Source organism: Rhagoletis pomonella, unplaced genomic scaffold, assembly GCF_013731165.1.
Source record: "Rhagoletis pomonella isolate Grant_MI unplaced genomic scaffold, Rhpom_1.0 Rhpom_scaffold_00546, whole genome shotgun sequence".
NCBI classification, from domain to species: domain Eukaryota; kingdom Metazoa; phylum Arthropoda; class Insecta; order Diptera; family Tephritidae; genus Rhagoletis; species Rhagoletis pomonella.
In genome coordinates, this window is record NW_023459100.1 from 26394 (window position 1) to 40945 (window position 14552).

The 14552-nt window shown below is 35.1% G+C and overlaps 1 protein-coding gene across 2 annotated transcripts; it reads left to right on the forward strand.

Annotated features, from left to right (window-relative positions):
* LOC118751126 (mitoferrin-like) lies at positions 1–14301 on the forward strand. 2 transcript variants are annotated; one of them, XM_036485897.1, is made up of 7 exons: positions 1–292; positions 394–978; positions 11865–11953; positions 12074–12198; positions 12314–12549; positions 12643–12804; positions 13414–14301. In XM_036485897.1, exons 2-7 carry the CDS (start codon positions 862–864, stop codon positions 13888–13890), a joined length of 1206 nt encoding a protein of 401 aa, XP_036341790.1. In that variant the 5' UTR covers positions 1–292; positions 394–861; the 3' UTR covers positions 13891–14301. The 2 variants fall into 2 exon arrangements, with proteins under 2 accessions (XP_036341790.1, XP_036341789.1); XM_036485896.1 differs by having other exon boundaries at positions 410–978.
* The last annotated feature ends 251 nt before the right edge of the window (positions 14302–14552 follow it).

A 14552-nucleotide genomic window follows, 5' to 3' on the forward strand; every position in this document is an offset into this window, starting at 1 on the left:
TTCACGTGAAAAGAAATTTAAAAGATTAAGGAAAAGCGAGTTATATCGCCTTTCCAAGTGTAAAATTAAATTGGGCGTGCGTTTGATAGGGCATCGAACCAGTGCGGTTTTCATATATGTTTATAATCAAATTGCATGAAGAATTTATTTAATCATTGAAAAATTGTAAGCAAAGGAACGGTGGTGCGCAAACCAGCTTGGTACATTGTTTTTGGCATAGACTATTTTGGATTTGGTCACGAAGCTTTGACTACTAGTTGCAAAGTATTTGGAATTCAGGTCATACGAGCAGGTAAAGACATATTAGTTAACTTGTTCAAACTCTAAATGGCTGCGAAAATATAATTATGTAGCGGCAAAATTGGTACACTGTTCTTATTTTAATTTATGTAGCTGTTATCAATTGCAGAAAAGTAAGCAACCGATATCGTGGAAAGTGGGAAAGTGGAAAACGTGGAGGAAACTAACCGCCAAAGCAAAAGAAACAATAGCTCCCGCCGAGAGAAAATCGGGAAGCAAGCAACAGTCAAAGCAAGTGACAATTGCACCTCGTTGATGATTGGAAGAGCGGACAAGGCAAGGCGACAGCATCGGCTTTCGGTCGGTAAAGAGTGAAAAACACATTGCGAAGTTTTAGTGACGCGCAGAAATCGGAAGACAACGTTTGGGATCTGCATAACCACTATTCAGCGGAGGCAAGTTTTGCCTTTATTCGTTGTAAAAGCAGTTTGTTTACAGCCAAAATTCTGCATCGCAGGCGATTAAATAGCAACATTAGAAGCAAACTATCGTTAAAATTTGACTATAGATTGGCGTGTAGTTTATATATTGCGTTTCTTGTGATTTTATACAACAAGCACCATGAACGTGGACGACTACGAATCATTGCCAACGACCAGCGTGAGCATCAACATGACGGCCGGTGCACTTGCGGGCGTGCTGGAACATTGTGTTATGTATCCATTGGATTCGGTTAAAGTAAGTTTTTTGCCAAGTACATCTCAATTATTAAATTTCTAAATGGAAAACTTGGTCACTGCAGACTCAATCGATTTTCTTTGGTTTTGTAGCAGCCCCGGGGTCTATAGCTGGCTGCCTGCTCAGCTGTTAGCAACGTCGTACCTAACCTAAAATTTTAGCGTCGTGATGTAATTCTTTCCTCTTTGTTGGCTGCTTTATTGTTGTTTTTCCCTATGCGAATGCGTATTTTTTATTACGATTAATCGCTCGATTTTGGCATGCCATGCCAGAACATAGATGGTTATGTCTATTTATTGTTAGTAATGAATGCGTGCTCGAATTTTTACATACTTCGTATATACATACATACATATGTATGTAGGAATGTGTAAATGGAAATAATGAACGTGTTTATATGGTTGGTTAGTGCTAGAGCTAGTGGCAGGTGTCACAGATATGTAGTAGGGAAGCAGATATAGGTAAATACGTAGTTGAGGAATCTTATATGTATGTACATACATAGTAGAGTTTGGATTAGCATCTACTGTCGAAGACAACTGCTTCTGTATGCAACTTGTTGGGAGGGTTCTTAAACAATACCTTGGCCGGCGCCAATTATTAAGCCTGTTCTCTGTACTTCAGTATTCCAAAAATCTGCTTTAATAAACCTTGTACATGAACAGCTTTCTGTAAGATCACGTAAAATAAGGTTTAACCAAGGAGTCTTTTTCATCAATTTTTATTTATTTTTTTCAAATTCCTATTCTGTTATTTTAATCAAGAGATTTTAGCTATCAATCTAAGAATTCCAATGAACGGATTCAAAAGATTAACTCAGTTAACTTAAATTTTATCGTAGGGAACTTTTAACCCACACGTAATTTTTAAGCAAGAAACACAACTGGCTTCCATTGTTGTTGTAGCGGGTACGGTCAGAGCTGGGTAAATGCAATTACATTCCAATAACATTCCTCAGTAATTTTAATTAGGATTCAATTCCTTCAGTTCACAGCAAAGGTATTGATTACTTTCTCAATTCCTTAGAAGTAATTTCAAATATAATTCTTTTTTTTTATCCATTACAAGGAGTTACGTTTTTTAATTCAAATAAATTACGTGCTAGTAATGTAATTTTCTTCAATTCCTCAAAGTTATTTAAAAAGTACCGAAATTTTTGTGAAAAAAAGTTTACTCTTGAATTGCTAACTGCCTTGAATAAATAACTTATACATACGCAAGTAATATTACTAATTGGACTTTAAAAAGGCTGAATAACGAGTTTATAGGGTAAGCGATAAATTTTCCAGATCCTACCGCGAATGTGCTTCGCGGCAGATGAGACCCGCCCGCATACTTTCATGCTCGCCCTTCGGTGAAGAACAGTCCGGACTGTTGCTGCTTCGGGCACTGCTGCTCTCTTGGACTAATCCCTGCGTATCTATAAAAATGCACTGACTTAATTGTGTATATTATGGTACCCCAAATACTACCCAAACTGGCGTGCCTTCTGGTGCCTTTGAAGTACTCTTACTGATATCCTGCTTTTATAAATTAAAGAATAACTTTAAAAGAACTGCAAAAGGACTGAAGTACGTCCTATAAAAGCCGCGCTGTGAGGCCTTCCATTGGAAGCGCACGAAGAAGCTCTTCAATTTGTGCCACTCCATACAAAAAAGAAAGGAGAAACGAATGTTGAGTGGAAGGCATCTTGACTCTCAGGTATGCCTTCCGGAAGGGCTTGTAACTCCTGAAATTATCTACCGGGATAGAAAATGTTACTCATACGCCATGTGTGAATACGGTCTTGTACGATATGGCGTATGAGTAACATTATTTCCTGCTCTTATTTCATACAAAAAAATTATAGTTTAAAAAACTTAAACCTCGCTATTATAATTTCCATTCGTACTGTCATCAGGTATTTACATAGTTACATCCCGAGCTAATAAAAGGGAGGTAAAAATTATTGCACTATCACTTGACCTAAACTAATACCCAATTTACTATATTTATTTAATTTTATCAATTTAATTGAGTTTAAAATTAAAAAAAAAACGTGCCATAAATCCTGGTATTATACCGAACAATTAAAAAAATTATTTAAACAAACATTCGTACAAACGAACACAACATTTTTATATATACTATACATATACATAGATATAAATAGAAGATATCCAATGTGTGGTTTCGATTTTAATATTTGATTACAAAAAAATTCCACATTACTTTGGTGAATGAACTTTCAGTTTCTCAATTACTTTTACAATTCGCTTGAGCAATTGTAAATACTAAAGTACTCTTGCAATTCCAGGTAATGAAATGGGGAATTTAATTCCTAAAGGTGTCATTACGACTCAGCTCTACCTACAGTAAATATAGATTATATCAGTGCAGCGGAAACTTTCTAAAGAAATAAAATAATAGTTAAAACAAATATTTTTAAAGCAAGATTTCTAAATTTGAAAGAAATCGGACCATAAATACTGGTTTATCAAATATATCGACTCGTGCGCTACGTATGAGTAAACTTTTTTAGTTATTCCTTTTCATGTAGTTAATATACGTTCTAAATATGAACCAGGGATGTTGCGAAGATTTGTATTCGTATACGTTATGCGAATGATTCGCATCATTTTACACATTTGCATTCGACCTTCGCATTCGCATCAAATGATACCAATGTTTTGCGAATGCGAATGTGTACATGGGCAGATAGTCCACTCTAATATTGTTGAAATGGCTCTAAGTCTGTCTAACCAGGGGGCCGACAATAACCGGCTTTTAGCTTCAGGTGCTAAACGGTTAAGTAGTATATCAAGCAATTTGATGGGCCAACAACAAGTACTGCTAAAAGTCTAGAAATAATTTTATATTCCTCCAGCGAAAGCGAAGGCTCGGATGTCGAATCCGGAGACATTAAAACATGTGAAATTAAAGGTCAATTATAGGCTTATCTTAAAGGAAAACGAGCTTATCTCCGTGAAAATCCTGTCGATTGGTGGAAAACTAAACTAAAATACGACAAATTTGCAGATCTGGCCCGCAAATATTTGAGCGCTCCATCCGCCAGCGTTCCAAATGAGCAATTGTTTAGTGCAGCCGGCCTTATATACGAGCCTCTAATGTTCTAATAATTTACAAAAAATTTTAGTAATAAAAACGATGACTTAAATTCATTATAGCTTTTTTAATGTTATTCCTAACATTCGCATTTCGAAAATTCACATTCGCGAATGTGACATTCGCAACTTCCGTAATATGAACCAAATCGGACTATAAATACGGGGTTTCAAATATCTCGACTCCTGCGCCACCTATCTCATCTTTCGGCACTGTCATCGAGAAGTTTTATTCCGCCTACGAACGGTAAATGTTGTTTTTTAGAAGCTTTTCGTAAAGTAATACCGAGATGCGATTGCTAATAGAAACTCGGTTTTTGTGGGGTGTTGTTAGAACCAGTAGTCGAACGCCTCCCGAGGGGTGGTATTAACGTTCCCATGACATTCGGATCTATAGCTGATCTGAAGGACCACTGTTTGAAAAATTTGTATGCTATTTCAACATCAACAACATATAACCATGATCGCTCAGCGTCGGCGGCCGCAAGTAGTTGCTTTACAAATCGCTCTGTTTCTTTCAGTTTCAATGGCAAAATATTATTGGATACTATAGTTGGTTCACACTCTGAACTTCACAAACCTATCTAAAATGGATCAATAATTTTAAAGAGAGTTACCGCAACGATGTCGATATAAACCCGACCAGCGAAAGATTGAGTCAATTAATATTTTTGGTTTTTATGTTCTACGATAGTGGAATATTTTTCGTTTTTATGTTCTACGATTGTGGACGATTCGTTTTCCCTTTTTGCACTCGCATTATTTAATAGCGAGGATTTTTAACTTTAGGTGGTAAACTCTTAGCTGAAACGCTGTTATCGCCAATCTGACGTGTTTGCTTTTTTGTCGTAACTGACTTCCAACAGCTTTTTGATAAGATAATAGAGAATAGAGATTTTGATAATTTTTTTTAAATTGACCATTTAAAACATAATATTATAACCCAGATAATGTTTTAATGTGAAGCTATATATAGGGTGATCCATCTAGACCTTTTTTTTATTTTAAATAAAACACTTAAAACAGAAGTGGATGTGGGAATCTTTATTATTATCCGAAAGAATAATTTCTGATATTTACTTATTAAAAATAATGTCATCAAAATGTTGGGCGCGACTATGCTGGAGCCGGTGCGGTCCATTCGGTATCTCGCGAATAACACGAGTACTGTTGGCTTCCAGTTTTGAATCTTAGCTGGCTTATCGATGAAAACTGATTTCATCACCCAAAAGAAAATAATCAAAAGGTGTGATATCACACGATCACACGGTATTAGCAATAAAGGTATCGGAAGGTCGATGATGAACACCATACAGGATGCTGATTTCCCTAATACAGCTGAATAATTCTGAGGCGTTGTTGGGTGTGCCTTTTCATGATGAATTCTGAATAAAAATAAGATGAAAGTATGACAATAGTCACGCGTGATCTTTGAAAAAAGCGAATAAAAGAAAGGTCTAGATGGGTCACCCTATACATGCATATACATACATACATTAAAAATAAGCTTTGCGTATGTACATACGAAGGTACGGCCCGCGACAAAACGATAGCACCTCAACATTTTGAACAGGTTTGACTATTTGTTTGTTTAATTTTCATCTAACAAATACCATATAAATCCAAATTTCAGACTTTGTGCAAGAATTATAAAAATTCCACAACCTTTTTATCCCAATTCCAAGCATTTTAATTTCTAGAATAATTTTTGGTATGTAGTTTTATAGCTTATTAAATTCTAGTAAATAAAGTGTCAGTTTGAAGTAGCTAAAAAATGGCGTTGACTTTAATAATTTTTTTTTTGCTGACGGTATCCACGCATTTTCTTCCATATAAAGTATTTTTTTTTATATGGAAAAGAGTGCATAACACTGCCAGAAAAAAAAATTATCATAAATGTAATTTTTTAGCAACTTCAAACTCCCACTTTATTATAGCAGATTTTAATAAGCTATAAAACTGCATACCTAAAATTTATTTAGAAATTCGAATTAAAATACTTGGAATTGGGATGAAAAGTTTGTGCAATTTTTTAAATTTTTGTACAAAGTTTGTAATTTGGACTTATATGGATTTAAGTAGATAACGAGTTGAGCTTTAATAAAAAATTAATGAACCTTAAAAAATGTAAAAGAAAAGTAGCCAAAACTGGTAAAAAATATTGATGTGAAATTTTTTTTCGCGTGCTGTACGTACATATAGTTGTTTAAAGTACAAAACCGCATATAAAAATAATGCAATTATTTTGTAGAGTGAAAACACTCTTTTTTTGAAAAAGGTTCTCTCTTTTAAAAAGCAATCTCATTTCAGGCTGGTACATTTCACTAAAAGCTTCGGTGAGGAAATCCAATTTTGGGCAAACAATTTCAGTTACGCGGTTCTATACTTTAAACGACGATATGTAGAAATGCCGGATATTACTCTCAAGTTAAATAAAACAATACTGATCGACTTAATAGTGAGAATTTTACCTAAATTCTTCATTTATTGCTTTCGTTTAAACATATTATTATTTGCGTAATACCTTTATTTTTCACTGTTCGTTTGTGTAAACACATACATATGTAGGAGGTAGGGAAAGGCCCACACTGATAATAATTGTGAAATTAGCATATTACATTTAGTCATTGTGCGCTAAAAAATTACATTTTATTATTCTTAATTAATTGGAGAGGGGATTTACTGTAGAATATATGTATGTATGTGTAGATACATATGTATATGTATGCATATACAACATTGAAGCGAATATGCTAATAGAATATGTGATCTGAAAACTAATCGATCATTTAGCGGCTGTCACGGACGCAAAAAGAAATTTCCGAGCGAAAAAGTGTGAGCTTGCGTTCCCATCAAACACATTCGCATACAAATGCATTTAAAAATAATTTTTCCAACGAATTCTAAGAATATTTTTATAAAATATATTTACCTAGATATATCTTTAAATAATAATAAAGTAAAAAATAAGAATATATGGACGGCAGAGTGGAAGATCGACCTACTCGGCAGCCGATTTGAAAACGCCCTATCTCAGGAAATGGCTAAAGAACGCCCTACTTCAGAATTTGGGGTTGAAAGACGTCCTGTCGCTGAAAATTTATTGAAAACAATTTGATATATGGCATTTTTAAAGCGGTACCTGAAATAGGACGTTCTTCAACCAAATTCTGAAATAAGGTCTTCTTGAAAACGTTTCTGAAATAAGGAGTCTAAGAACCGGCTGCCGAGATAGGTCGATCTTCCAATCAGCCGTCGATTTATGAGCCATTTTACGTCAATTTTAAAAAATGTTAGTCATAATTTAAAAATTAACATTTTCTCCCATTTCTCCAAAATATAACAGATTTTCTGTTTTACCTGGACCATCGGGGAGGGGGGCTTCAGTTGGCGAATAATGCTTCATATACTATATAATAATATTATAAATGTATGATAAATGTTCTTACACAAAGTGAAGACTGCAACTTATTAAATGTTTTGATAAACTTTTCCTTAATACAATTATCAGAAAATCCTAAGCACTTTAAAATTTCCAGGCCCGGGCTAGATACCGCCTGCTCACCACCCTCTTTCTGCTGTTGCTGTTGTGGCGGCTTCTTAGCCTCAACTAATGCTAGGGCCTAGATAGCAAACGAAGAGTTAATTCACATGCTTGACATACATATGTTTGGTATGTTCCAACAACCCAGTAGATAATTTTAGGAGTGAAAAGCCCTTCCGAAAGGCCTTCCTGATAGTCAAGAGGCCTTCCACTCTACATTCCTTACTCCTTTCGTTTTTGTATGGAGTGGCACAAATTGAAGAGCTTCTTTCGCTACCCATAGAAGGCCTTCCAGAAGGGCTTTTATAGGACGTACTTCAGAAGGTCTTTTGGAGGAGTTCTTTTAAAGTTACTTCTGTAATTTATAAAAATCATACATCTTTGAAGTATTTGCTTACAGTTTATATCAAATATGTGTTATTGCGAGTTAAATGTTTATTGAAATTCATTTGTAATGCTAAATATTCTGCTTTATCCTGAGTTTCGCCTGAAAAAAAAAATTCACCCGAAAATTTGTCATCCGCCCATTGTAAAACCATGGAAACCAAAAGCGAAAAGTGAACCGGTTCGGGGAAAATGAAACTGAATATAAATTTATGCATTCGAGTCAACAATTTTTATTGAGTTTTTTTTAATGAAAACTTATTGTGGAAAAGCAACAATAATTTGAAAAAGTGGTAGAAGTGATAGCTAATAACTATTTCGGAAATCACCACATTTCCTCATCAGACTTTTTTCAGTAGGACCGACGATCCCACTATTCGAGTAAATTGTATATGGATAAGCTCTTCTAGAAGACATGCAAGGACGTACTTTTTCAGGCCTTCTTGGGTAGGCCTCTTAGAGTGGCTTTACTTTAGAAGGCCTACCTAAATTATCTTCAGGGAAGTCTAGATATGTTAAAGTTTAAGCTGTTACAATGTGCAGACCGCCATTGTTTAATGTCGTTGAAGGCCAGCCTGTATAGCGTCGGGTCCAGTGGTTGTTGAATGCTGCCATGGATCTCGGGTGTAAACTTATAGAGATGCCTTTTGACGCGCCTAGAAAGAGTTGCTGCATCTACTAAATGCCTGTTCGGATGCTTGCAACGAGAGCAATTGATTATTATTATTATTACTTATGTTCACTTAAATCCGTTGTGTATCCATGTGAAATATTTGTAGGATGCTAGCATACACTGGTACTGGTAGTCTTAAGTAAAATTATTGTTTTTTTCTTCAAACAATTCCTACATCCCAATTGCAACCGCATCATCAGTCATGCCGCCCTCACTTTAAGCTGGTCGAAAAAGTCAAAGAAAAGAAAATCGACGAAACTTACAATTTTTACGCGAATGGGAAGCAATTGTAAAGCGTTTATTTAATCGCAATTTATCGTGGCTTCTGCTCCACTACACGCATGCAAAAAGTTCGTACATATGCGCTACTTATTGACTTTCCGCGATTGTAATTGAAAGAGTGCATGCGTTGTTGTTATTTTTTTTCTGGTATACTGAGGTAATAAAATGCGCGACAACATTTATTGTTATGGATTTTATACTGACATGATGCCTAGTAATTATCTCTTGATTTTTTTTTTACTTTTTGATTGTAGATATGAACCATGCATGCATGTATGTATGTACATACAAGAATGTATCAACATACAGACATGCATCCATATGTATACGTAGCATGTGTATGAATGAAATTATAGTAAATTTAAGTAAATTTTAGTTGCACGTACATATGTTTATGTACGTACATATGTACATAATACTTCCATAAGCACGCTTGTGAAATATATTTAATATACATATGGTTATATGATAACTGGGTAGGTGTGTCATGTCTGGTTTATGATTTTTTACATGTCGTTCTAAAATCGCCCAGCATTTTCTTCTAAACTACGCAAACGTGCTAAGTTGTATGCTTTGGTTTGTGAAAGCTTTCAAGTAGTTAATAAAATCGTGACTTTTAGAGTTTTTTCACTAAAAATGCTGCATCATTGCTTAACTATTTAAGTTTTTTTTTTTTTGTTTTCTATTTAGTATAGAATAGTATATATAGCCGTTCGTAGTTTTTTTCTTTTATTTTTAGTGTGTACATTTTTTTTTGGATTTTATATTGTGCAGGGTTCCCCATTTGATTGCGTCGATTACCACCTTCTCTAAGTCGTTGCATAACAAATACATAGAATTTTTGTAGACATGCACGAGGTACGATTTTGTAGTTGCACCGTTTTCAGGGGCCGACATATGTACATACATATGTAGTATGTGAATAGCTATAGTATGGCTTCGAATGTTTTAAAAAAATTTACATTCAAATTTTTCCACTCATAAGGCAAAGTTCAGGTTGAAATTACTTTAAGTAAGTGAATATTTTGCGAGCTTTGCTAGTCGTGTATATGCCATGAAAGGCGAGGAAAATGAGTGCTTGTATGTTTACTTAGGTACCTATGTACTGTATGTATTTTTACGGGGCCTTTGTTTGCTATATTTTTTCAACTTTTTTTTTTTGTAATGGGTGTTGCCCAAACATTTGTTTCGTGTTTGTCGTGAAATATCGATAAATATATGTTTACATATATGCAGAAATGACCTACACACCCTCTTCCATGTTGCACGAAAAATGCATAACTGTAGCGATTAACCATAGTACATTAAAAGAAAAATTTTCTGCATCTTTACTATAGGAGCGTATGTAAACTTTAAAACCGTTTTTCTCGGGTTTTTGATTTTTTAGATTATGAAACTCTTGCAGCAAATGAGCGATATGTACATATGTCGTTTTTCTAATGGTGGTCACACTTCGGCAGGTAATAACAAACCTCCTACCGCATTTGTGGTAAAAAATATATACTCCCATAGCTTTCTCTCGCATGTGGCGAATGCGATCATATATGTACATAGGCATATGTACGTACATGTATACATTATAATTTTTTATCTTTGCTATACAAATCTTTGCATGCAAAATATTTCTTTAATAAATTTAATCAGCAAACTAAAGCCGAATAATATTTTTCATTCATACGTATGTATGTATGGATGCATGTGTGTATATATATATTCTATAGCAAATCATCTCCTTATATGACCACCTTTAAGCTTGTTATGATGCCTATGAGATCATTATATAACACCATTATTCTCGGAAACCCCACAAGTGTCATTTAAAATTTCATTGTGAAATGGGTTTTAGAAGTACGCCGCTGCTGCTAACAGCCTCTTATAATATTTAATTTCTATTATCATAACAAGCTATACATAGTGCAGTAGCGCGATAAATATAAAATAAGAAAAATGAGGTATTCTCGGAATGATAACTGGGCGTTGTGCGCTCTGATCAATTGCCATTACGAGCACACGCCATTCAATGCATACAGCCATATACATATGTACATGCCTACATACATACATAGTCTAAATATATGTTTGTATGTTCACATGTAAGTGTAAGTACGTCGCACTCGATATTTGACTTCTGCAGCAGGTTCTGGTACGATATTTCGAAATTTAAAACGTCGAAACTAAAAACACCGAAAAAAATGTCGAAAAATAAATAAATAGAAAATGAAGAATGTCGAGAAAAAAATTGTCGAAAAGAAAAATGTCGAAAATAAATATAGCGAAAAAAATATATCGATACATATAATGTAATGAATGATGTGTAAAATTCGTGCAAATTTGAAAAGCACTTTTAATTTTTATTTTTTTTCAAACATTCAACATTTTCGACGTTTTGCATTTTTTCAACCTTTTTCGAGATTTCCAAAATTTTTAAATTTCGAAATTTCTGTTTCGACATTTTTATTTTTGACTTATCGTACGGATCCCCTTCAGCAAGCAAAAATAAAGTAGATCAGCTTTATATAAAGGACTCTTTAGTACAACCCTTTAAATATTTAGTATAAGTGCTTTGCTGGATTTCGTCTCTCCTGTCTTTAAAAATCAATATGTTGGATATACACCTTTGAATAATCAATAGATCATTTCTAAGGTTACCCTCAACTAAGTATGCGTACCCAAATACGAGTATGCACCCACAAATCACACCATTGTGGATTCATACATACATTCACAAGTCCAGATATACATATTTAAAGGTTAACTATGAATTTCGCAAAAATAACTTTCATGTAAAAATCGATTAATAATACGCGTCTTACGGCTATTATTAATTTCATATGTACTCTTTGTTTTGCCTATAAGTAATCGTTATCATTGAATACCATTTTTTGGTTTGTATTTTTAGACAAGAATGCAAAGTTTATCGCCAGTAACTTCCAAATATGACATCAGCACTACCTTCAAGAATATGATCAAAAAAGAGGGTATTATGAGGTGAGCCAATTACTAAATTTCGTACATTCAATATGCACAATAATGCTGATGTTTTATTTTCTACGGAACATAATTTTTTTTTATTAATCTACCTTTCTATTTATTGATGCTACGCCGCAGACCCATTCGTGGTGTCTCGGCTGTTGTTGCTGGCGCTGGACCCGCACATGCGCTGTACTTTGGTTCCTATGAGATGACGAAAGAGCTCCTGACTAAGGTCACCACCAACAATCATGTCAATTATAGTAAGTATGCAACTCAATTAAAAAATTAAATTTGTATGCATATTTCATTGCAACGAAAAATTATATGCTATACGAACAAATGTATGTATTTAATGTGTTTTTTTACTGTCTTTAGTGGCCTCTGGTGCTGTGGCGACACTCATACACGATGCCGTATCGAATCCAACGGATGTGATAAAACAACGCATGCAAATGTACAATTCGAAATATAGTACAGTTATTGGCTGTATGAAAGATGTGTATCGCAATGAGGGCATCAAAGCTTTCTACAGATCATATTCCACACAACTAGTGATGAACATACCATATCAGACATTACATTTTGCAACATACGAGTTTTTCCAAAATACGGTACATAGTTAATTATTGCATGCTAAGAATTTCTCCTCATTTCTTAAACCTTGCAATCATTGAATGCTCTTCTTTTGCGCACTAACTTTTCAGTTGAATCATGAACGGAGATATAGTCCCGTGGTTCATATGGTTGCCGGTGGTGCGGCAGGTGCTACTGCTGCTGCCTTCACGACGCCTCTGGACGTAGTGAAAACGTTGCTAAACACACAGGAGAACGGTCATACAAAAGGCATGATTGAAGCGATTCGACAGGTAAGGAGATATGTACATACATACATACAACAAAAAAGAAAAAACTAAGTAATTGCTTTTTCTTAAAACTACTTACCTTTTACTTCAATTTTGTTTGAATAAATCGAGTAAAAGCTCAGAAAATTTAAGAAAAAGAAATTGCTTATTTTTGTTCCTAGCTTTTGAAGTTACGAGATTTGCGGCAGATTCATAAAAAATTAATTCATGTCAAGAAGAAAATATATGCTTTTTTCACTATGTTTGCCATCAATAGACTTGAGATGAGTAAAATACTTAAATTGTATCGATGCTTCATGAAAATGGTTCCAACAAATATTTCTCCTTGGAAATTTAAACTTTGTAGATTCTTCGAGCAAAATAGCTTTTGAAACAAATTTTTGCCTATAGTTACAAAAAAAAAAAACGTCTCCTGCTTAATAATGAAACTTCTCGGTTGCCTTCGCGAAGAATACCAAAAAATATCTTAAGGATTAAATTGGTTTTATTATTTATTTAAATAAAACTATCAGTTTTTCCTAACATGTTCAAAATTTTGCCGCAACAAAAGCACACTTTTTAAACCTCCCTACACTTTTTTCACTCATTACGTCATCCGCTTACATTTCACAGATCCATGGAGTAGCTGGGGTAAAAGGCTTTTTCCGCGGCATGTTGGCGCGTGTTTTGTACTCAATGCCCGCCACAGCCATATGCTGGTCAACATATGAATTTTTTAAATTCTATTTGGCTGGCTCTAATCACAGTACGTACAAGTCATCGATAACTGGCAAAAATGCATTGCAGCGACGAGAAGAAACACCTGAGCGCGGCGAAAAAACTGCCTATGTATTGCCCGTAACAACCACCGAAACAGAGGAGGTGGCGAATGCAAAAGCAACAATAACAACAACAACAACAATGCCTACATCACCCAGCAGCGGTACAGGTGGTGGTGCGACAGCTGGCCCAACGCCAGGTGGCGCAACTGCGATCAAAAGCGTGTGTGAACTGCCCAGTAATGTGACTACATCAGCATTAAATCTGCACACGAGGCATACAGATGTCAAAAGTGCGCGACCATTCGAACGAGGATACTCGAGTCCGTAATTCTAAGTGTGATCACCAGATACGAAGCGAGCGTTGGAGAGAGGGGAGCAACACGAGACGAAAAATATTGTAATGTACAAAAATAAATTTAAAAAATCTACAGTAAGCAGAGCTAGGGCCAGCGATATGCGTTCATAGCAGACGACATCATCATTATTACGTTTGGCCATGCTGGTGTGTTTCTCGAGGGAAGCCTGGGCGTGTTTTGTATAGTGGCGAGGTAAGGGCAGGTGGAGGTGTATATAACAGCGTCGACGTGGACCGTCACACTGTAGGTCGCCCCAAAAACCTCCCTTCCGTGAAGACAAAGAATGCTTAGTAAGGAACTTGATTTTATGGTGTTTAGATACCCACCACCTGCCTGTAGCGATTTTTCTAAATGCAAACAACCAAGAAAAACAAATCGGAAGATGAAATTAGCAAATTAAAAACAAAGATTCATTTCATGATATAACAGGAATAAACCCATACCAAATGAATGTAGAAGTGGCATGAAACATATCGCCAGCACAAATATAATAACGTTTCAAGTATTATGTAAATATGCATGTCTTTATCTTCACCTCTGCTCAACGTCATTTCCTTACGGCACGCCGTCCCCCTCTCTCCTTTCCACAAATTCAAGGCGGAGTGGAAATTCATGTTTGTAATTATAAAAATAT